A 23,363-nucleotide genomic window follows, 5' to 3' on the forward strand; every position below is an offset into this window, starting at 1 on the left:
CAAGGATAATAAAAAGATTCACACTGATTTCAGTGTACTTCAGGCTTCCCAGACCAGATTATCTGTTGTGGGGAAGGGAGGAAAAAAACCTAAAGTACTGTTTGCAAGGATTAATGCTTGTGCCAGATGCAGCGTTGAAGATGTCTCTTCATCCTGGAGGTCCACTTCCTCCACCTGGTCTCCGTTTTGGAGAGCAAGCGCCTCGCAGGCAGGCAGCCTTCCTTCGGCTCTTCCCATCCACCGTGAGTTTTTCACAGAGGCATGCCATGCTCTCAGAGGCCGACTGACTATACCTGCTCTTCGAGTTCAGTGGATGCTTCAGCTGGGTGTTGATATGTTGCCTGAGAGATTACCCTCCTTCTGAATTTGTTTTCCAAACCTCTTCCATTGATGAATCACACACAACCAGTTTTTATTACATGTGTGAAGGCATATGATTAAGGAGCCCTGTTTTGGTCTCCCTGCATCTGTTCCCTTGTTTGCTCCTGAGCTAGCTTTTTTTTTTTGTGTGTGTGTGTGTGTACATGTGTAATGCAGAGAAGTGGAGTAAATAACACCTGCCTAGTTGTCAGGAAGGTGTTAGTACAGTCCTGTTCTGGAGAAGGTGTGTGACATGATTGACTGGGGCCCCTCCTTGTGGGAAACCAATCCCTCGCAGCTCCCTTTGAAGTCACGCGGAGCTGCACCATCCTGGCAAGTTCAGGCATGGGGCATCGTGTGAGCGGTTTGGGTTAGGAGCGAAGTCCTCAGTCCTGTGTTCAGCCTGGCTGCCAAAGTGTTGTGTCTCACAATGGAAGTGAACGAAACCATGGCTGAACTCCTCAGTCCTTACCTGCTCATTTCCAGTGCAATTGCCAGGATCCTCCAGCACTTGTTTTCTCTTAGGTACGGCTGTGAAGTTCAACAGGAGTTAAAGTGTATGCTTAGCTCTGGGCCAAACCCCTGTGTTGTTCTTACAGATCCAGCTGAGCTCCAGCAGTTGACCTTACCCCTCCCTTTGTGCTGTGGAGGAACGCGCTGCCTTCCATTTCCTTGAACTAGAAAAGAGTGGCGCTTACAGGCTTTACTACACTGACAAGCACGGTTTCCCAGTTAACTAAAACTTGGCCAAGTTACCTCCAAAACAGCCCGAAAGTTTTTTCCTCCCAGTTTTTCTCTGGGGGACCAGGCTGAGGATGGAAGTGCCAGAGAGAGGGGAGGGTGGTCGCTGTATGCAGCTATACGTGCCAATGGTGTGATGCTTATGCCACCAGGTTGGTTTGGTTTATTTGGAGATCAGTGTACCTCATAGCGTTCACAATATCACGCGTGCCTAAAAATTCAGACTTCTCCTTTGCTTCTCCCAATGCGACAGGACTTTCCCATTGCAGTCTCCTGCTCTTGATACTAAACCTTCCAGGCAAAATTCTGCAATTCCCTGAAAGAAGTTCCTGTGCCAAATAGATCTTGGCATTAGGAAACTTTTCTCTGTACTTAGTACTCTTTTAATATTGTTGTCAAATACATACAGATGGTTACATTCCTGTATCACTTATCTCCTATGTTATGATATAGGAGTTCTCCCTTAGCATCATCTGCGCTGCCTTCAGGCTGCTGAGTTTTTCTGAGCCTGTCCTGCTTTCTTTGAGAAAGATCAGCATCAGCTGCATTGTTGACCCAAACTGATTGCGTGGTCTGCTTTGAACCTTAATAATTCTGTCAAGAATAATACTGTGGCCCCTGCTTATCTGTAAAAACATAGGGTTTTTTGCCTTTAGGCAGCGACACTCAATGCTGGGGAGAAAAGAACAGAAAGAAGTGAGAAGCAAAACTTGGTGTATGTGTGGTACTTTGTGTTACGCCCACGCTGCTGTTGCGAGGCTGGATCCTGAGGGTGTTCGCTGATGCTGGGAGGTACCGCCATCACCGGAGCCTTGCCAGCATGCAGTCAGGGCCTCGGCTGCCAGCCAGCCGTCGCTCGGTAGGGTTATCCCTTCCATGGCTGGAGGGCCAGTCCTTTGGCAGCTGCTTCCTTCCGAAGTCCTCAAATCTTATTAAATAACAGAGCATAGTGAGAAGGCCTCTCAGTCTGTGAAAGTCAGTGCTAGTGATAGAAGTCCTTCAGTGGCTGACGAGATCGAAGGAGGGCTTACATTCGGAGTTCCTCCTTTGGGGAAGAAGTAGGGTACCACACTCCTCATTTGTGGGCATCTGGTTTCACATGGTTATGGGCATATTTCCATGCGCCCAAATGTGGCTGCAGTTGCTTGCTGGGTTGGTAAAGCTATCCTGAAGCATGTGCTGTTTCATTAGCTGTACCACAAAGTGTGAAGGCAGCAATGAAGGTGTAAAGCAGGGCCGGGAACGCGAGGAACCGTACTGCAAAGGTGGCTGAGTTTAGCCCCAGGGCCCGGGCTTAGCAAGGCGCTCGGTGTGCACGCCGGCTCAGCATGCGAGCATCTGTTTGGCTGCATGGCATTGCAGGTTGTGGTCCAGCAAGTGTGAGGAGCTCACAGGCATTAACTGCTGCCGGCGTGAGGCTCCTCCGCATCGCGTGGCCATGGTGTGGGGCGGCAGTGCGATGGTGAGGGGAAGCACGTCCCGTCAGGTGGGTGTTGCTGTCCGGGAGCTGCTCGATCGTCTGATCTCGGGCAGGCTCATGGGAGGGCAGGCCTGTGGTCAGACATTTTCCCTTCGGTTTTCTAGGTCAGAGATTATTTTCTGTTTCAGGTACATTCCACGTACATGTAGCTGGGCAAATTTCGTCTTTAAAGGACATCACAGCAGATTCAAAAGCCAGACTTTTTACCAGTGGTCTATTAATTTTAATTATTTCCATTTCATTGTATCTTATATTTTGTTGTTGCAGTTGCTATCAGTTTAACACCAGAGAAGCTCTTAAGACTGTGTTTTAACCTCTTGTACAGAATGAGATTTCGCTCTCAGCCCTGCATCCAGTGGGATGCCGGTATGCGAAAATTTTAGCAGCTCCTGGCATGCTGGGGCCTCACTCCTCATTTTGGAGCCTTTCAGCTGTAATCTTTCATTCGCTCCTGCTTACATGTGCCTTGAGAAGATCTTGAGTGTAGCTAGATCCTCTTTACCGAGTGCTCTTGAACTGTGGTATAATATGAACACGGCTGCTTAGTTGATGTAGGGGATTTGACTGGTCTTTAATCTTGGAGTCTGGAGAGGAGAGAGATTGTTTTATAACTCCTGTAAATCTTCTGCTATTACATGCAGAATTGTTTTACTTCTGTTTTGTAAGATAATGCTACCCTGGGCAGAGGAATCCCATTTTGGTGATGGAGAGCAAGGTGTGTCACAGAGTTTGGACCATTTTTTGTTTGTGCCCTGTGTTGGAGGTGTGTGATGCTTTTGTTGCATCTCCTGGTCTCAGCCCAGCTGCTTGTGTCTTGACAAACCTTTGTGTTTGCGACTGAACAAGGAATGCAGGATTTGCTCTGTATCCCACCAGAGACTGTATGTCAGAAGGGAGGGATGATCCTCTCTGTGAATGTGAAAGTAGGAGCCTAACATATTGCTATGCATGCAGACAGGTAGAAGAAAGATAAGCATTGAAGAATGATTTTGGAAACCTAAATAAGTAAGGATTTTCCCATAAAATTTGAATTCTTGCTATAGCCTAAATCAATTTGGGTGGCTCTATATGTATATATATTATAAATGTTTTATATTTATGGAAGACCCATTCTTTACAAAGTTGTGTACCTCTCCACTGAACTGAAATTTAGGCAAAATGATGCATGATATCTCTGGAGTTGGAGTTTATTTGGTGAATGTTTTCCATATTAATCGAGTCAGAGAGCTGCACAAATACAGCTTCCTAAAGCCAGTGTAGTAAGCAGCCCAAGCAAACACAAGAATTTATGTTGAGTCAAAGCTAAATATTTAATTTAAATTTTCCCTGTGAGATTGATATAAATATATATATATTTTAACTGAAAATATAGTGTCCATAAAATCAAGATTTGATAGGATTTTCCCAAGCACTTCTAGCTTCCCTGTTTTGTAACCCATTTGTAGAGGTCGCTTCTGGACTGTAGCTGGAGTCATGTGAGTAGGATGTTCTCTCATCCTTTCTCTGAAAACATTTGCTCTGCTCATCCTAACAAATTCTCAATAGTTTAAAAACCAATTTCTATACTTCTGCAACAAATTGTAGGTGAGGGCAATGTCTGGTGATGGTGTGTGCTGTCTCTGCCTCCCAACTCCTACCCAGAAGATTGTTTTCTCTTGGCTCATGTTAGTGAAGCTGCCGTTAGCATCCCTAGGAGTGGAGGTGCCAGCAGAAAGTGCTGCTGTACCGTAACACTGCAGTCAGTCTGGCTGACACCTTTTTGGCCTGCTTACAGCCATGCAGATACTTTCTGCCTGTTTGTAGCATGGATGTTTGGCTCTTCTGTTTGAGTTCAACTTTCTCTTTGAACCTGTATCTTAATGTTTTTACCTTAAAAGAACCAGTTGGTACATGACAGGGTTTTGCAAACCATGGGCAAATATTGTCAGGACTGTAGTGGTCCATACACTGTTGCTGTGGATGTTTAGGCTTCTGGTTAGAGGTTTATTTGAATTACATTATATGTATTAACACTGGAGACGAATGAAAGCATTGGCAGGTTATGCTGTGTGTTACCTGAGAATAAAGAGGGAGCCGGGGCTCATCATCCTTTCTTGCAGGACCGAGAAATATTTTTCTATTGTGCAGTGTGCACACAGAGGTGTATTAAATTCTGGGCACCTCTGTGATGAAAGTTGGTGCTGCTGATGTGGAAGGCTTGCTTCTGTTTCTGCCAGGCCAAGGAAACGTGGCTGTACAAGAGAAGAGAAAGGGTTTGAGCAATCATGTTTAGTCATTCCTCCAGAGAGCTCTGTTTTCAGAATTTCTGTTCTGCATAGATTACTGATACACACGAGGTGTGAAGCTGCTCTTCACTAATTTTAACATTGCAGTTTGGGTGTGTGTGGAGGATGCGTTGTTTTTGGGTTCTTTTGTTGGTTGGTTTGTTTTGTGTTTTTTTGTGGTTTTTTTTTTTTTTTAAGTGAGGTTTCTGTGTGACAGCCTGACTCAAACTTCAGGGATCCTTAGCTGTGATTTTTTGCTAAAAACTATCTGGTGAACAAAAACACCTCAAACAAACAACCCCAAACCCAAAAGCAAGACCTTAATGAAAAAAGTAACTAAAAAGGAAAAATCTACTCACCAAAACCTAAATACCTTCTTTCAAGGACAGGTTGACCAACAATGGGATTGAATCTCTGATCCCTAAAATTGTGTTCTGTATCTCCATCTAATTTAGATTAGACGGCAACAAGCCCTTAGGTAACAGCACTAACATTTTTCTGTTTTCTATGGTTTAAAGCCAAAAGGTGATTTATGTAAGAAATCAGTGTTTACCCTAGCACTGATGGTATTTTGAGAGACTGAAACAGTTTCAGTGGGATAAGATATAGTAGGGAGGAAATACCCATATAATTCACCGAACAGATATGCACGGATCTTTTCAGAGAATTGTGTGTGCTTAATGTTACTCCCACTTCATTTATCTGAAAAATTGGAAAACTATTAACCACGTTTGCTTTTTTTTCTTTAATCTCTGTTTTTTCTAGCAAGGTGGAGATTTTTCATCACTTCTAGGAAAAAGAAGGAATCAAGTTCCTTATTTTCTATGGAGCCCTGAATGTTGAACATTTGAGCTTGATTTATTTTGTAAAATTAAGGGTGTGCGTGAGAATATATATAGAGCTTCAAATATTATCAAATGTTGACAAGACTTATCATGCAAAACCCCAAGAAGAGTGTTTGCCTTGAAAAACTATCAGATCAGCTAACATTTCCTTTACTTTTTCAGGTGGATTTGGAGCCTGAAGGCAAAGTGTTTGTTGTCATAACTCTTACAGGCAGTTTCACAGAAGGTAAGGGAATTATTTTGGCTTGTTTCCATGAAGAGCTGAACTCTGTTGTATGTACTTGCCATGAGTTACCAAGCAGTATATAAGCGAATGGCATTCTTCACACAGGCCACGTGCTGTTGTGTGCTGGAGATTTCTCAAGTGATGTGGGATATCTGGAGGAGGCTGTTCATAATGGCTCATGCTGTGTGTGTGCCCTCTGCTCTGCTGTTGCTCTGATCTCAGACCCAGGGAGCTGATTTGTGCTTGATCTGGTTTATTTATCTGAAGCTGTCCTTTGAACAGATTGTTTTTGTCACCTGTCCTTTTCACCTGGGTGCCTCTTGAAGGGCAAGCTATGGAGCACGTAGAGCATGTTTAAAATAGAACATGTTTAAAACATCTGGATTACTTTTCTTCTGTAAAATTTCCCATCTACTTCATGTGCATTTCTGTTTCCCGAGTTCACTTTGCACAGGAAACTCAGAAGGTTTTAGTGTGACAGCTGCCCTGAATAAGTACCTGGGTGGATTTTTTTTTTCTGTAATTATATTTTATAGTGTGATGTTTTTAATTTCCCTGTTGATGCCAGCTATGAGCATGGATGTGAACTGTGCTGGAGGAACCCAGGAAAAGCTTATTTCCTTCAGACCTACACCATATTGTTTTTGTTTTTGTTTTTTTTTTTTTTTTGTTTTAGCTGTGGCCTCAACCTGCATTTGTTGGGGGAGTGTTTTCTGTATGGGAGCCAGGAATCAAAGCAGGATCTGCTCCTCTGTTACCTGCAACCTGGGGGAGATGGATTTTTAATGCTTTCTCTTGTTCCGCCCCAGAAACTGATTGCTCAGCATGAAGGCCGTGCTGGGGGATGCGGCACAGGCAGCCCACCCTGCCATGCTCTGTCTTGGATGTGAAGAGGGTGCAAGCTGGAGGGCTGCTTGCTTCAGTGGTTACAGGGCAGCTCTGCTTTCCTGCTTAGCAGTTCCTCTAGCTCCCCCCTAGTGGAGGTGCACAGGCCTGTCAGTGCCCCTGCCTTTGTTTTTCAAATGCAGGTTTGAATGGAAGCTTGTGCTTTACTAGGAGCTTTTGGGGAGCTGTCTTGCTCTTGTTGAGCCAGCAGCCTGATGTGTGCTGGGGCCTGGGCAGCTGCTTGGTGGTGAGCCGCTGCATCAGAGGAGCTGGTGAAGCTTTTCATTTTCTTTGGGTGGTTTACACCCCAGGAGTGCTCTGCTCTGCTCCTGGCAGGATGGCTGTGGCCTTTTAAAATATCTGATTACAGAATTGATCAGCTGAGCCATACCTGAGGGCCCGGCAAGGGCTTGCAAGCAGTCGGTGTCCCCCTCCACAGCAGTATCCCAAGCCTCGTGGTGTGGAAGCAGTGGCAGGGTTTGCAGTCATCCTTCGCTGTGTGCAGCTGGGGCTGCTCTTGCTCCTAGGGACTGTTGGCAGGGCATAATCCCACTTGCAGAAGGTATTGTTAGGAGGGAGACGTGAACGGAAATGCTGACTTCGACTCCTAAGGAATATATAGTCTTGGAGTGATGGAGAAGACGAGGAGTATCACCCTCTGGCACTGCTGCAGGGCAGAGAGGACCAGAATTCCCTTTTCTAGTGAAGTTCATTTACCATGTAATGCTCACTGGGCACAGCACCACTACAACTTCAGTTCTTTATCTGTCAAGTAGGAAATAGGAAAACACTACCCAGGTGTCGACTTTGGGATGTCGGCTTTCACGTTTATCCCCACGTAAAGCATCAGCAGATCATTTACCCTTTCTCCACTAGGGAGATGCTCCCTACAACTGTGCTTTGACAGGGAGACATGAAGATTACTGTTTCAAGTCAATTTGGAAAAAGCTTTCTGTTTGTAACCAGAGAGTGAGGAGAGTGTAAAGGTGTGCTAGGGAGGCCTGAAGGACTTCTTTTGCATGTCCAGAGACCATGGCTCTTAGGGGTGAAAAGGACATTAAAAATTGGCTTTAATTGCCTATGACAGAGCTGATGATGGAAAGAGGAGAAAAAACTAGAGGGCTTTTACTGACCTGCATCTCAGTCTGTGTCCACATGCAAGCGTGTCATGCTTGGCCATTTAAGGCAGGGTTGAGCAGGGATGGTGGGCTTAAGCCTAAATCCAGAGAGGGCTTCAAACTTGTGATGGTGGCTAAGTCGTTAAGGCATGTTGCTAACAAGGTCTCAAAGACGAGAGATGGAGGACTCAAATGTTTGTACAGCTACTGATTTCCGAGGAAAATGGGAAATGTTGGAAATAGTTCACTTCTCTTTCTTCTGTTGTTACTGAGGTTGTGTGGACTTGCAGAGCAGGAAGATCAAAGATGGTTCTTGGTGTTTTTCTTGACTGGTTAGTTCCATGTGTGGTCACATTTAGAGTTTCCAAGAACAGACATAATCCAGAGCAAGCCTGATTGCAGATACTGATTTCTTCCAGTTGTTGGATAGTGGAGGCATCCATCAGGGAGCAGTTGCCTTCTGAAAAATAGTGAGATATCTTCCGTAATGTCATATTTAATTAAATTTTTTTTTTTTTTTTTTCTGGAAATGTGGAGGGTCAGAATTGTGTTTGAAATGTAAGTGTTTTGGAAAGAATTCTGAGAATAACTCAACAACTTCAAAGCACAAAAAGTGGCCTCCCACTTGTTTGCCCGAGTACAGAGAGCAGCCGCTACCACATCCTCCCTGCTAGCTATGGCTAATGCTGCAGAGGCCGCTTGAGGGCTGTGTGTGTCTATGGGTACACAGAGAACCCAACAATTAGTTTGTATTGGACCCCGTCAGGTAGCACGCATAGACCTATGTAGAGTTCCCAAGCAATATGATGTTTAGGACTTCTGATAATTTTCTTGAGACTTATGAATGGTTAAGTGTGTAACTCTGGTACGTTTCCTCTCTGAAAAGGGTCAAACAAATGGTGACAAGGTGCTGCAAAAAAAAAGCCAGACTCCAGCAGGTAAGAAGAGCAACATGACAGTGTCCATAGGCTGACTCTTCAAGCCACCCACATTTTTTTTTTTTTTTTTTAAGCAGCTCTTGCCTCACTACTTTCACTAGACCGTGGGGTCAGAAGGATAACTTAATGGAGTCTGAACTGTGGGGAGCATCTTCCTTTGAAAAGCTTCTGAGAGCTCCACTGAGCAAAGGTGGAGGGTCAGTGCTTACTGCTGGTCCTCACACCGCCAACACATCAGTCATCTCAGAGGGGTTTTATACCAAGCTAGTTGTGTTGTTTATGGAAGTAGGCAAATTCACAGGGTCTCAGCCACTATCTATCTCCAGTAAAGTAAAAGCTCAAAAAGTGGCTGAAGAGAGGGAGGAGAGTGAGAATAAAAAGAAAAAAGCAAAAAAACCCCAAAACCCACCAAAATCAACCAAACAAAAAAGGCTGGGATGTTAGGTCTCCCTGAGACTGTATTGTTTTGTTGTCTTATAGAGCTTACCCAAAACAGACAAGGTGGTGCTGGCAAATTGTACTTTCTTTAGCTTTGGGAGTGGTTGTTTTTTTGGTTTGATCAAATGGTCTTTTGACCAAAAGTTTGATTTGGTTCTGGGTACCCATGGTGAGGACAGAGGAGAAGCATGGCACTCCTGCAAGGGGTGCAGCGTGTCCGACAGAAGCATTTGTGTACCATCAGGATGCGGGTAGTATAGAAAGTATACAGCTGGGAGAAGAGGTTAGTCTATTGTAGGTTCTCATACGGCTCTTCTGTCCATCGGTGTTAACCTCCTGTTTTGAGGCAGGGAAATATGCCCGTTTAATGTGTTAAAAATCCGTCCAGGAAGAGAAGGGAATGGAGCAATAGGAAGTGAGGGATGTCTAGTGAAATTATCCCTGCCTATCTTTATTTTCTGTGCTGGATGTATTTTTTGCTCTGCTAACCGCTATCTGATTATATTAACTCCCCTCATTCAGCTGACATTTCCTGTGTAAAGCAACCAGTGCAAAATTAAAATGAAAATCTCCTTCCAAGGTAAGGAGATTACCTCTCCAAGCGTGACTGTGTCTCTGCTGGCCGTGCTGGGTCCCAATGGCCCCGGCACCTGGCTGGGGTGGAGGGAAGCACCCTGTCATCCAGCTGTCTCCCTCCTTGACCCAAAAGCTGTTTGACTCCAGGCTGTTCTGTAGAGAAGGTGAGGACTGCCTGCTGCCTGCTAGACTTCAGGCATTGCTTAGGGATTGATTTCCCCTGAACATCTCCCTCCTCCCAATGAATTTATTTACTCTTTCCTGGGTTTTCTTTATTTCACCCTGCCTGACAATAGGAATTTTTTTAAGCCATCAAAATCATGATTTTTAAAAGAAAAGAATTCCTTATTCTTTTTATTCTGGATATTAATACTCCTTCCCCCCTGCCAGTGGTGTCTTTAGCATTTCTTACCTCTCTGTCTTTGTGTCTCCTTGTCCCTTTCTCTCTTAACAATGAATGTGCCTTCTCTGAGAGGTCTGTCTTTGCCATAGATGTGCCTCTTCTGTGGATGTGAGGAGCTGGGGGTGGGAGTGGGGTGCAGTGTGCTGTGCGTGGGCCCAAGCAGAGCCATAGCTCTTGGGAGGAGTTCAGCTCTGCCCAGCCCTGGGGACCGCGGGGGCTGTGGTTTAGCTGAACCATTCGTGCACTGCCTCTCTCCCTCCCTGCGATGACCCACATGTCTGCCAGGATCTCTAAGATAATCCACAAGATCTCAACTCTGCTTTAAGCCTCCTTTAAAGGAAAATTTCTGGTTTATTGCTCTCTAAAACAGGTAGTGCTGTGTCAGGTATAAAGTTCCCTGATGTTCGTCTTCTCCTAACCTTGGCCATAACCATTTCCATGTGGACAGCTTCCAAGTAGTGTTGCCTTCCTCACTGCTCCTGGGAGCACCCTGGCAGGAAGACAGCATTGACTGGGGGCCGTTGGGGTTCTCCCGCACTGTGTGCCTGAGTATGGTTTCTCTGTGCTGTCCCAGGGTGTCATCTAGGTCCCCCTGGCTCTGGTTGAAGTCTCTCTAAGAGGCCACTGTCTTTGGGGCTTGTGGTGTTCATAGTGAGTGACTGTCGTGCTATTGGGGTGACCCACTGGGTGTTGCAGTCAGTGGCACGAATTCAGAGCTGCTCTCCACTACTTGTCCCTCTTTGCTACTGAATACTGGTTTCAGCTGTGAAAGGGCAAGCCATGAATTTCTTTCTTCTTGGGCAAGGGGTGATGGATTTGAAGTAAAAAGCCTTGCAATGAGTGTGGGTGAACTACTGCTGTTGTTGGTGCTTCTGGTCACCTGTGACACACTAGTAGAGATACTCAAAGCAGGTGAGCACAGGTGAGCATGCATTGGTCAGGGTGTTTTGCGGCAGCAAGGTCAGACGGCACACCCAGTGGCTCCAGGTGTGTGCCTGAAGGACAGCATGAGCCTCTCTCCCTTGCAACACTGGCGTCCCAGAGCAAAGTCCCCTCACAGCTTTGCCTAAAAGGTACGTTGCTGTGCCCTTGGTTTGCCACCTCTCCTTACGTCTTTTAATTTTGAGCAAAGCTAATGAAATTAATACAAATTAATTATTTGATTGAATTAATGAATGAAGCAGGCCCTGTGGAAAATGAAGTGCTTCTATTTTAATGCTTCAAACTCTTGCAAGTTGCTTTTTTTTTTTATTTTGTCACTCAAAGTGATAGTTCTGGCTTGAAGTTCAATTTTAATTTCATCATTGTGAGGTAAGTAATGGTTGTTTCTTTTCTTTCAGTGTCAGGAAAGACAAAGACAAATTTGAGTTCTGGGCAAGAAATAGAACAATGAGAATACTGAAAAGCCAAGTGACTTGGTAGAGCAGATATAGTACCCATTACTAAATATTTAATGTTGGTAGGCTTTGCAGCAGCAAGGAAGCCTGAACCTGCTTCTATGGAGGCAGGAAACGCTCTTTTCTTTTGCAACTGACACGTCATGTGTTTGAGATGGTTTGTTCTCAAGCACGAAGACTCGTAGTCTTTTGCTGTTGTTTTTCTTAGAATACATTTTTATAACACGAGGTGGTTTTTATCTTCAGAAGTAGCATTTCCTTGGACAGGAATCAGTAAAGATCTGGAACCTTAAACTCTCAGATGGTATATAGATGTGCTAAGAAGGTCCTTGCTCTATACTGTAACGTAGCTCTTCAGCCTCACAAAACTTCTATTTACAGCTGTGTTATTAGGCTCTTGCACAAGAGGGAGAGAAAAGATGTTTATGGGTCCTCTGTAAACAGCAATAATGACTGTATTTAGCCTGGTTTTTATACTTAAGGGAACAATTATTGGAAAAAAGGAACCAGGAATGAAAAATGCCCTGTTCTTATCCCCTAGATTGTAGAGGGATGAAGCTGGGTTAATTAGCATTGATAATATACAGCTGTGGGCTGGCTTCAGGGGCAGTGGGTTGGCTGATATAGATAAGGTGCAGCTGTGGCTGCTGCTGTTAAGTGGTTGCGCAGCCAAGGAAGAGAGAGGAGGAAGAAGCAGAGAGAAGACAGAGTGTGCCCTGGGTGAGGAGAGACTAGGAGAAGGCAGCAGAGGGACTGGCATGAAGAGAATGTTGGTGTGAGATGGTAAAAGACCTTGTTGCAGCTTGATAGTTTGGAGAGTGCTGCAACACTAGATAGCTGGGCCACTCTTCTGTTTCGGGTTACTAGCACAAGCAGAATTCTAAGGTATGTAATAGATGCTGTCCAGAGAGCCTCCTGATCTAAATCGGCAATATCAGTGCGGAATAGGATAAAAAAAGTTTTGCTGTCTTTGGTTCACAGTCTGCGAACATGGAAGTCCTTGATGCCTAGCCCAAAGTCTTACATGGCAGAGAGCAGCAGGAGACGTGTTTTTCTATAGCCCTGTATTATTTTTTTTTAAATGCCTACACTTTTTCCAGGGCTTTACACTTGTTACATATTGCATGCCGCAGGCAAGGGATTTTGAGATGTACTCCATGTTGTTTCAACTCTGCATTTCCAGATGGAAATATGTCAGAACAATGTCTGGTCCCGTGGGGGAGAAAATAATACCCTAAATGCACCCTGGAGAAGATTGAGCCTTTGCAGAGACCAGGAATGTCATCTACAGATGCTGTGCGTCTCTGCGTGGGAGATGGGTGAACCTGAGTCAATCCCCAATTTTGCTGGAAGATGTCAGAAGAGTTAAAAAGTAAAAGCAATTCTGGAGGCTGATCTTGAAGTCCTGAGCAGGTATTGCTGTCCTGGCGGTCAGGCTCGGCAAACCTCTGCCCCAACAGAGATGTGTCAGCCAAGCCAACGGGAGCAAGGGCGACTCTACGCTTGTCATGAAGCCTCTGTGAGTTAAGCACAAGGATGTCAAAGCTGCTCAGCAATGCTGAAGATCTCAGGAGAGAATTTCAAAGTCAGAGAGACCATGAAGAATCTCTTGGAGTTCTTTTTTATAGGGAGGAGCCTTGGGGTGTTCTGAGAAATGTCCTTTGGGCTATGAGTTGTCATTAGGAGAAGGGGCTGTACTGCATCTTCCTGAGCCCTGCCATTCACTTGCCCTGTCCAAGCTGACAGTGCCATGAGAAGGGGTCACTGTAGTGAGAGGCAGCCCAGCCTCGGAAGATAGAAAAAGTGGATGAATGTGGGGATAATGCATAACTATTAGGTGGGAGAATAGTGTGAACAATTTTTTTTTTTCTTAAGTGAAGGCTTCAATATTTAATACTGCATTTTGCATTTAAATATTGGAGAGAGAACCCACATATTTTTGTATCCTGGCACTCTCATATCTCACATGTGCCTCTGATCCATTTACAAATGAAACAAACAAAAAAAAGGGGGGGGGGCTGAGGAGAAAAAGGCAAGTTTGGTAAATTTTGAATTTTCACAGGAAAAAAGGATTTCAACAGGGGAAAACAAACAGTTTAGTCTTGATTGCTGGAAGATCTATGCTCTGGCAGCGAAGTGGTTTGCTTAGTGTTACGGAGGGACGCTAACGCAGAGCCAGGAGGTGAACAGCACCACTGCATATCCACAAAAGACCACCTTATTTCTTGGAAAATGATCCATTTGAGCTCCACAGCTATTGCAGTATGTCTAATGCTGGGAGGTTTTGGGCAGTAATTCATGACTTGCCAAGATCTGCTGACAGCTTAGATACCCAGACGCTGTAAAAATGCAACAAACAGCAATATCAGGGTTAACTTCGCTTCCTCAGTGGGCTATGTTTTGTCTTCGTTCTGAAACCTAGATATAAATATGCAAGCTTGCAATCTGCTCTGGGATTTCAGTGTTCCTGGCTGTAATGAGGAACAGAGATTTTTGCTTTATTTTAATGTGATTCCTGGAAGAAGTGACGGTGGTTCCCAGAGGAGCTTAAATCTGTCTGCTTGGCCTTGGAGCACAACACTGCGCTGGAGTGAGTGTTTGTGCTGCAGCGAAGCAGGATGGTAAATGTGGGCTGAAAGGAGTAGAGCACAAAGCTGCTGGAGGTTAGGACTGTGATCCTGTGGCTGGGGATGATGACAGCAGCCCTGTCCCTCGTTGCTGCACCCATTGCTGTCAAGGGCACCTGGATGATGCCCTGGCCTCGGATGAAGGCAGGGTGCCCCATACACCAGCACACCTCATGTCTGTGCCTCAGTTTCCCTAGACTACAATTTGTGAGTTACCTGACTGATGAGATGGGTGAATGGCTATTGGTGAAAGCCTGAGTGAGTTACCCAGGGTCACGCTGTAAATCTGTAGGAGAAACTGGAGAACAAAAGCCCACCTCTTTTATTTTATTTTCTTTTTTTTTTCCTTTTTTTTTTTTTTTTCATAACCTCACCTCCATCAACTATCAAGTTACTCTGTGTCCCATTTCATATCCAGGTCTATGAACTCTGGCTGCTGGTGGAGACTCCTAATTTAGGTGCCGCTACCACAAGCAAGGGTTTTTCTTGTGTCTGGCAGCCTGATGTGTCAGACATCCAGTAGTCCCTGTCATGTGGCTGCTGTGTGGGGCAGTGCTGGACTTGGTGCATGAGCAGATCTGCTGGGCCTGTTGGCATGAGAGGATGCTCAAGGTAACAAGATGGTGTTGTGCCACAGTGCTTAATTACCTCAATTTACCTGGAAAGTATTCATGCATCATTAGTGCTTGGGGGGGGGGGGGTGGGGGGCGAGGTTCCCTCTGGACCTGCAGACACAAAGAGGACCGGCAGCATCAGTCTGCTGCATGTTGTGGATGTTGTGGCAGTCAGCTGCAGTTCTTGAGTCGGTTCCAGTTCTTGCACCTCAATGAAGTGGAGCAAGGTCTTGCTAACTGGCAAGCAGAACGGGGTCTTCAGCCTTAGGCAAGATGGCATGGAGCTGTAGGAAGCAGAGCTAATCTTCTAGTGGTGCTTTTGGAGGTGAATAGTCATGCTTGCCATTTATATGCCCCAGTTTTGGGTTGTTCCTGAGTGTGCCCGGCATAAAATGCTGAGTTCCCTGCTTTTCAGTGCCAGCTGTTTTTTTTTTCTGGAGTGCTTCAGCAGAAATGATTTAGTTGTTTTCCAGAATGACATGCTGAATCAAAATAGAACTTTGAGCAAAGAGATCCTGATGTTGTTTTACCAGGGCGACCTCAAGCCTGGCAGAGGAGAGAGTGGGAGGGGTGAGAGCCTCCACTGTCCCTGTCTGCCTTCTGCTGTTTTTGGGAAAATACCCATTTGTGATCTGGGAGAAACTGCATGAGATCAACGTGGGTTTGAGGGCTGTGGACACCACCTGCACTGAGCAGGTTCCCACTTTGGTGACTGTTCCTCCAGGCAATGCTGACACTGCTGGTAGTTGCAGATACAGGAATGAGGTGGTTTCATAATTGAGGGTAAATCTGTCTGAAAAGGATGCTCTTGGGGTTCCCTTGGGCTGGCCTCACACAGGGCCAGTTCTGTGCTGGCTGGTTGGCTGGCTGGACTGGGGAACTGAGCAGGTCTGGAGCAGGGGTGGGGGTTGGTTTTGGGCCAGATTCATCCTGTGGTTGAGCTCCACGCTGACCCGGGGTGCTGCAGCGGGGCAGGAGGGGAACCCCAGCAGTGGGGCAGGAGAGGGAGGAAGGCAGGTCAGGCTGAGTGGGTGTCCTGCTCTCCATGCCCTGTCTGCTGGGACACGGAGCAAGGACAGTGAATGGTGGAAACGGTGGAAAAAGTTACTTGAAGAGGGAATAGAGCCATAAGGGTTAGCAAGAAGGACATAGAAGAAATACGAAGAGAGAGAGAGAGAGAGAAGGAAGTAGGAGACTGGTCTGGGGAGTGGTGATGGGTGGGTATGGGCAGCAGCTGTAAGTAGGAAGCTTAAAGAGCTCAAAAAGTTGAAGAAGGTGGGAAAGGGAAAATATGGGCAGGTGGCTGATAGAGGAGCTGCAGGGAATAAGGAAAGGCTGCAGCAGAAGAGTTGTGACCATCAAAGCCTGTTTCTTGCTAGAGTCTGGAACCAAGATTTAATCCCAGAATCTCAGCTCTTTTCTGCCGTCTAGCTGTCGAACTTGCGGAGCAAGCGTGGCTGTCCCTCACTGGTGCTGGATCTGTGCAGCAGAGCATAGTCCTTTGCTGTGGAGCGTTCCCTTGTTAGTGCTGTTGTCTCTGCCTGGAGCTGTGTGCCCGAGACCACAGCCGTGCTGCTGAACCGGGACTGTGGAGGGGGAAGGCTGCTGCAGTTCCCGAGGAAGAACTTAAAACCAGAAACATTTTCACTTGAAGGATATCGCTAATGTCAGAAAACCAGACTCTCAAAAGTCAGGAAATGCTGAATTTTTTGTGTCTAAAATTTGTCCTTCCTGTATGTTCACAATACAGACTTGCAGATCAGCAAGAATAAAGGTAGAAAGATCATTCTTCTCCAGCCTGCCCAGCTCAGGGCACTTGGGTGAGGAATCTGGGGCCTCAGCCTGACCTTACACGTGTTTTTACCTGCGTTGTCTCTGGTCCTGTATTTCACTTGTGCATGTGAAGTAAGGCGAGAACAACAAGTTCTTCAGAGAAAGGCTCCAGTGTTGCATCCGAAAGGGCTGATGATAACTTCCATGTGAGAGTGATCGTGCCCCTTAGCTACAGAGGCACCCTGTGTCCCATGTGGTGGCCACGCAGGGCTGAGTCCTGCAGCGCACGCAGCTTTGGGCTGTGCTGTAAGGAGGAGCGCAGAGCCTGGATGCTGGGGACGGGGACCCTACAGAAGGCACAACAAAGCCTGGCTGCTTTTCCCCCCAGCTTGCTTTCATGCCCCACATTGTGCCAGTGTAGCTGTTCATGGGGTGTATGGCAAACCAGATTTGGGAACTGATCCGGCTGGAAAATGACTATGTGGAAGGAAGGGAGTGCTGGAAGGAAGACAGGTTACCGTATAGGGGGAGAGCTGCTTCAGTCTGTGAAAGGGCTGTTGTCAGCATCAAATGACAGGCTGGCTTTCATCTCCTGTCATTTAGGTCTAAAAAAATTCCCTCCCTCTGTGTTCCTTCCCCACTGAGAGACAAGGAAAAAAGATGAGCAGAGGAGCAGGTTTTAGGTGTCTCACAAGCTTTTGGAGAAAGTGATTTGCCTCCCGCTCACCCACCTCTGCTTATTTGTTAATTGAGAGAGGTGAGATGGGAGAGCCTCCGGGGAGGCAGAATATGTACTTATTACTGCTGGTCTTACACCTGGTGGAAAGGGCCACCTGTCTGTGAGAAAAAAATTGGCTGGCGGCACTGATGGCCATTATGGAGCTGGTGAAACCGGTGGGGTCCTTCCCTCTCTACATATAAAGAGATCCTGAGCTAAGTCAAGCAACACCTTCTCCGTGTGGCACCCAGCATTTTTAAAGCTGCATTTGTATGGATTTGAGACATCTGCTTTTGAATTCTCAGAAATGTATCTCAGAAATGGAGAAATACCTATTGCAGGGTGAAAACCCTGTTGGGGAGGAGATGGGGAAGGGGGTAGATCAGCTCTAGCTGTGTCAGCTGCAGAGGAAGCTGTCGGGGACAGCTGTGTTTGCTGCTCCTCCTGGCTGGCAGCCCTTGGGAAATCCCTCTGGGAAATAATCTTCTGGCACTAGGAGGGGTGCGGTGCGTGGCAGAGCAGTGATGGTCTGTGCCATCTGTGGAAGTGCGTTAGGACGGGCTGTGCAGCGAAGCCCAGTGTGATTGCTAGCCTGAGTGCTTGAGTGCTGGCTGTTTCCTTGCTGCGTTACTGGGGGGACTGTCTTGATGAGAAGTAGTGCTGCTTTTTGGAAGGTGTCTTCATGGTAGCAATAAACTTGGAATACAAGAGGCTGAATTTTTTTTTTTTGACAGATGCTTTGCTGTGGCAGTGTCTTGCTCAGCCCGTGGCGTGTGGGAATATGTGTGGGAGAGCAACATGGTAAACAACCTGCTTTTTAAGGCTGTGGCAATTAGAGAACTTATTAGCAAGCTGCCACATGGAAATTTTGAGAGTACCAGGGATCAGCTGTGTAATCAGAGCTGAGTATGCAGCCGGACCACTTGGGCTGGGTCTGTGCAACTGTTGGGTGACCAGTTGACCAGGAGAATCCAGGTGTTGCAGGGTAGTGAGTCAGGTGTTGGTCATCCACACAAGGCCAGTGCACCTCCAGGGATGGGGGAAAGGCTGAGGCATTGCACCACAGCAGAAAAAGGGGAGTGTTAACTTGTCCTACTTAATTAGCTCTCCCAATTAATTTGTTCCTGACTAGATTCCAGTTGTGCTTTGGGTTACAGTTTGCTTTCCCACTGAAAGGTACAGTGCCCCTGGTGAGGACAGATTGAGGTTTCGTCCTAGGGATGGTGCCATGTTGAGGAATGTGATTGCCTCTTGTGGAATTGCTGTAAAACTTTGGGTCCCTCAGGACACAAGCTGCTCGATACTCCTGTTTCAACTGGCTTTCTGTTGATCCTGGTTTCTTTGTGTGTTTTGTCTCGTGTTACATAAAGAATATTTTCCTGGTCCTCCCTCTATTGAGACAGACATTAAGCCCATTTCTCTGGAAGATTGCACCGCCTAACCATAAAGATGTGAATTTTAAGCAGACTTAGTTGAGTGTAAAACCTTGTGTGGCACTCTTGTTTTAACACCAAAGCAGCTAATTTTAATTCTGAAGCTGGCCATATAGCCCAAAAGAAGGATGTCCCCAGAGCATCTACTTAAATACCTTTAAACTGCATCTGGTTAAAAATAGGTTTAACCTGGAGCTCGTGCTTCCCTGTGTGGGTAGGGCTCCTAATAGCATGTTGCGATACCTACTACGGAGCCACCTATGAGTGTGCAAGCTGCTGATGGTTACGACACCCATGAGCCCCGAGGCGTCGGGAGCAGGGAAGGGTTCAGGATCTCCTTACTGTTTGCCCAGCCTGCCAGTTCTGCTTTTTGCAAGGGTTTTGCACAAGTGCCGGTAGCTCTGACCTATAAATGCTGTCACTCCGTTAGTGCTGCTTCTGCTCTGTAGCCAGCGTAGTTTGCAATCTTCTAAAACTTACGGTGCAGAGGGCTTCTGGCGCATGAATTAATCATGGAAAAGATCAAAGTTGCTTTGTTAGTTTTATTTTCCTGTTTTTAATGAATAATATATTTAAATGGTTTCCTTCTCTAGTAAATCACATCTCAACATTTTTCTCTTGAGTTTAATAGGTGGGAGGGACTAACAGGAGGTTTTACAATGGAAATTCAGTTGCCTAAGCACAAGGAAATAATAATGATTATAACTGTGAGGGGAGGAGGGAGAGGAATCAATTTAAGGCTTTAATGAGCAATGCAGTAAGAAGTACGAGGTACCAGTATTATTTGCACATCTTAAAGTAAGAAGGAGCATTGTCCCCATCTTATGATAAAGTTGAGACTGCAAGGATGTGCCATTCTGCCTGCAGCTGAGGAGGGGAGGTGGTTATTACTGCCTGTTTCTCACTGTTCGTGTGAGTTGACTTCAATTTTTAATAATAGGGTTTTTCTGTGGGGTTTTTGTTCCCTGTTCTTATCCCATATCAACGTGACAGGAGTGGTTACGGAGCAGTTGCAGGTGGATGCATGCTGGCAGGTCTGAGATGGTGTGTGGGGGGACTCCATTGGGAAGAGGGAGCAGTGGGTCTGGGGTGTCTTTTGGGACCTCTTACCACTGCTGGAAGACAGTGTTCAACTACAGCCGGAGGGAATGGTGTATCTGTTATTTTGCTGGATACGATCTGACTGATTTATCTTGCTTTTCCAAACTGCGTGGGTATCATGTGTCTCCTGTTGGGTATGGGCCAGATATGAGGTGGCTTTCCAGTTACAGTGCCAGTCTGGGGCCCTGAAGGGCTCAGCTCCGTGCTTGGGTTTCTGCTGTCTCCCTCAAGTCCCTCCTCTAATTTTAAATAAGGTTATTCTCTCCTGGCATCTTCTCTTTCTGCAAGCTGAGACAGTTCTCTGCCATTATCACCCCAGCCTGGTCTGTCTTGCAAACAGAAGTATCATGAGGTTACCATCTCCAGACTAATGCAAAAACTTCCAGAGATGGAATGATAAAGTAGTGCGCAGGTAAAAACTTCCTTGCCCTTGGCAGAGGAACAAGCACAGGGTAAAAAATGGGGCTGCCCCCTTTCTTCTCTCACAGTGGTGGCTGTGAAGAGAAGGGAGAGGGAAGTGCAGGGAAATGGCTGTTGCCTTCAAACACATCTTCCTTGGTAGCCAGCAGCGTTTATGCAGCCTGTGGCTTGGAAAGCACAAGTGGGCTGGCGTGCAACGATCTCTGTCTGAGAACCTGGCCTCTTATGGTGTGGGGTTGCTTATGTTCACTGAAATCTTTTGTTATCCTCAGTATCCCATTTGCTCAGTTCATTGTTACTCACTACAGAAATGAATGGAAAGGCTTTTCCATTCATGTTTTTCAGCCTTGTGCAACATGCTGCAGTGCCTTGCTTCATAGCTGTCAATATCCACTAGCAGTCTAAAAAAAAATTTCCCAGTAATAACTTGTAAAAGCAGATGTGGAGAATAATATTTTTGAGCTTCCCTGTGCACATCTGAAAGCCTGTGTGGCAATCATGATTAGAACTCTATGCAAAATAACCTGTATGGTATTCATAATTGGTCGGTAGACTTGAAGTGGCAGCAGAATACTTGTTTTAAGAGTTTCTCAGGCTGCCTTTTTCCTTCTGTCTCATGTCCTCATAGACCTTATGCAAACAGATAAAAAGCAGCAATTCCTCCTTCAGCCCCAGCACTAGGTTCTCCCCCCTGCTTTGCAGCCCTCTCCCCTCCTGCACATGTGGATGGCTCCCAGCAGCCATGTACTGGTCACTCCAGCTCTGCAAAGCTGTCTTGCTGTCCCTGGCACTGCTGCAACCAAATGCAAGAGACTGTGAGTGAAGAAAACTGAAGCCCCTGAAAGGTTCTGGATCCCAGTTCCACACTGGTGAAGTGAGTGGTGAGGTTAGCAGTCATGGGTGGAGCAGAGCTGTAGCTGGTAAGCTTGGGGAACATGGAGACCTGTCCTCTCAGCTTTTCTGTCTCGCCTACTGGTGCCACCAGAGGCACCAGAGGCTGTCGTTGTGTAGTTCTAGAAATAAGCCTGTGATGGGCTTTTGTAGCAACAGTTGAGCACTGTCATGCTCACTAATACCGTGTGTGAACTTCACTGATCCTGTTCTCATTGCTGCAGCGCTGAAACATCATCGTTCAGCCTCAGTACTCACATGCTGCTAATCACTGAGAGCTGACATGAACTGCTGTCCAAGACCTGACAGGAAAACAAGGAAGATGGGTCTGCCCTACTTCAGCACTTGGACGAGAAACAGAGACCTTGCCTCTGTGCTAAGTTGTGTGTGATTTGATGCAGGGACACTTACATGTTTTTGCATTTCCAAGACTGCTGGTAATGCTGTTTCATACCATAAGTGGAAAATCCTATTTGATTTGGAGCATCATTGTTCCTTCTTACTCTTTCAGACAATATTGATGGCTTGTCATATTACAAGATGGACAGCCTGTTAACATAGGTTTTCTCTGAAGTCCTAGAAGACAACCTACTGCTGCCAGTACTAGCTGGCTCTTTCTCTCGTCTTTGTACAAAACTTGATCCAGTTTAAGAGGGGAAAGCAGTAGCTGGACCAAACATAAGTCCCAGCTTGTGTTTGATGTGCCACATGTTTGCTTTGCAATGAGCCTCTTCTGGGATTTGAACCAATCCGGTTTGCTGTGCAGACTGGCAAAAGCAAGAGAAGGACAGAAACTTTGATGGAGTGGGAAAGAAAACCCTGCTCGGTTAGCGTGATCTCTGTGAATGTGGCTGTTTTCCACCTGGCCAATTCATGCGTCCAAGTGACTTTTGAGGGGAACTGAAGAAAAAACTTTGCAGTAATTAGGAAAGACAAGACTATCACTCTGCAGCACTAACGCTAGGGAAGCAGAACAGTCTGCAGTAGAAATACCAATTTGGGCTATAGCCTTTCAATCCTTTTCCCTTTTCGGAGTCAGGCTGTCAGCTTCTTCGTCAATGCTGTGTTGTGTTTGTAATGTTTTAATTAGCAAGGCTTCCTGTGGTTTTGACCATCCATGGGATTATGGTGATAAAACTCCTGGTTAAAAGATACTAAGCCATTGTAAGGGATTTTTGTCATAACATATGTCTTTTCCAGCTTGGAAAATAAACATCTTGGTTTAGCCTCTGCTTATATTCAGTAGATGTGAGGAAGCCCGCTGTTAGGTAAATATTGAGAGAACACCTACATACCGATGGCTGGAGGGTGTCGGTATGTGTATTCATTCCCCCACCATTTACTTGGTTTGTTTTATATGTTCTTTTCCTAAAACACCCATTAGTACTCACCATTAAGGCATGAGCTAGGTGAGCATTTAGCCTGATCTGAAATCATTGTTCAGTGCCATGGTGCTCACGAGAGGGGAGGGGTCTGTCTGTCTGCTATCTTGCTTTTTACAGTTTACTAAGTTTGGTGGTCGGTCTGTGCTCCGTGCTTATGTATCACTCTGTGCCACAGGATTTTTCTTGCGGTGCTCCCAGGGTAGCATAGGATAACAGGTGTACTGGTACTAATAAAAAAGGCATAATTAAGTTTTAACGTAACATTAGCATTATTGCTTTAAGGCTTTTTAAGTTGCTTTTTTGAATATCTTTATTTCTTTCAAAGAAAAATTCCATTGACGTATATGGGAGTATAACAATAGCAGTTGTCATGTTTCAGGAGGTACGCGGACAACCTTTGCTGTGCCAGCATTATAGCAGTGGTTGGCAGCGTGACGGTGACATTAATTCCCAATACACGAGACCTCTCAGGCTTTAACTACTTGAGGCAAGCAGATACACACACACCCCACTTCATCCTGCAGCTCTTAGTCTTGTCTTACTGCTGTTAGTTACGCCACCACTGGAAGGACTTACTTGAAATAACTCCCTGGGATAAAAAATGGTGGGGGGGGGAAGAAAGGGGGGGATCCCTGGCCGGGAAGGGTAGGATTTGGGTAAGCTGGGGGCAGGGTGGCATAATGAGGCTGCTGAGTGGGTGAGTGGTGTGCTAGTGCATGCAGATGTCCTC

General features: G+C 46.0%; 1 protein-coding gene across 1 annotated transcript in view; it reads left to right on the forward strand.

Annotated features, from left to right (window-relative positions):
• PRKCH (protein kinase C eta) overlaps nucleotides 1-23,363 on the forward strand; it is a 125,740-nt gene that overhangs the window by 29,135 nt on the left and 73,242 nt on the right. The window contains exon 2 of the mRNA XM_080394894.1: nucleotides 5,853-5,916. Within this exon, the coding sequence (XP_080251020.1) occupies nucleotides 5,853-5,916 (64 nt within the window). The remainder of the gene's footprint in view (nucleotides 1-5,852; nucleotides 5,917-23,363) is intronic.

The sequence above is a fragment of the Falco punctatus genome, assembly GCF_963210335.1.
Source record: "Falco punctatus genome assembly, chromosome: 7".
In the NCBI taxonomy this organism is placed as follows: domain Eukaryota; kingdom Metazoa; phylum Chordata; class Aves; order Falconiformes; family Falconidae; genus Falco; species Falco punctatus.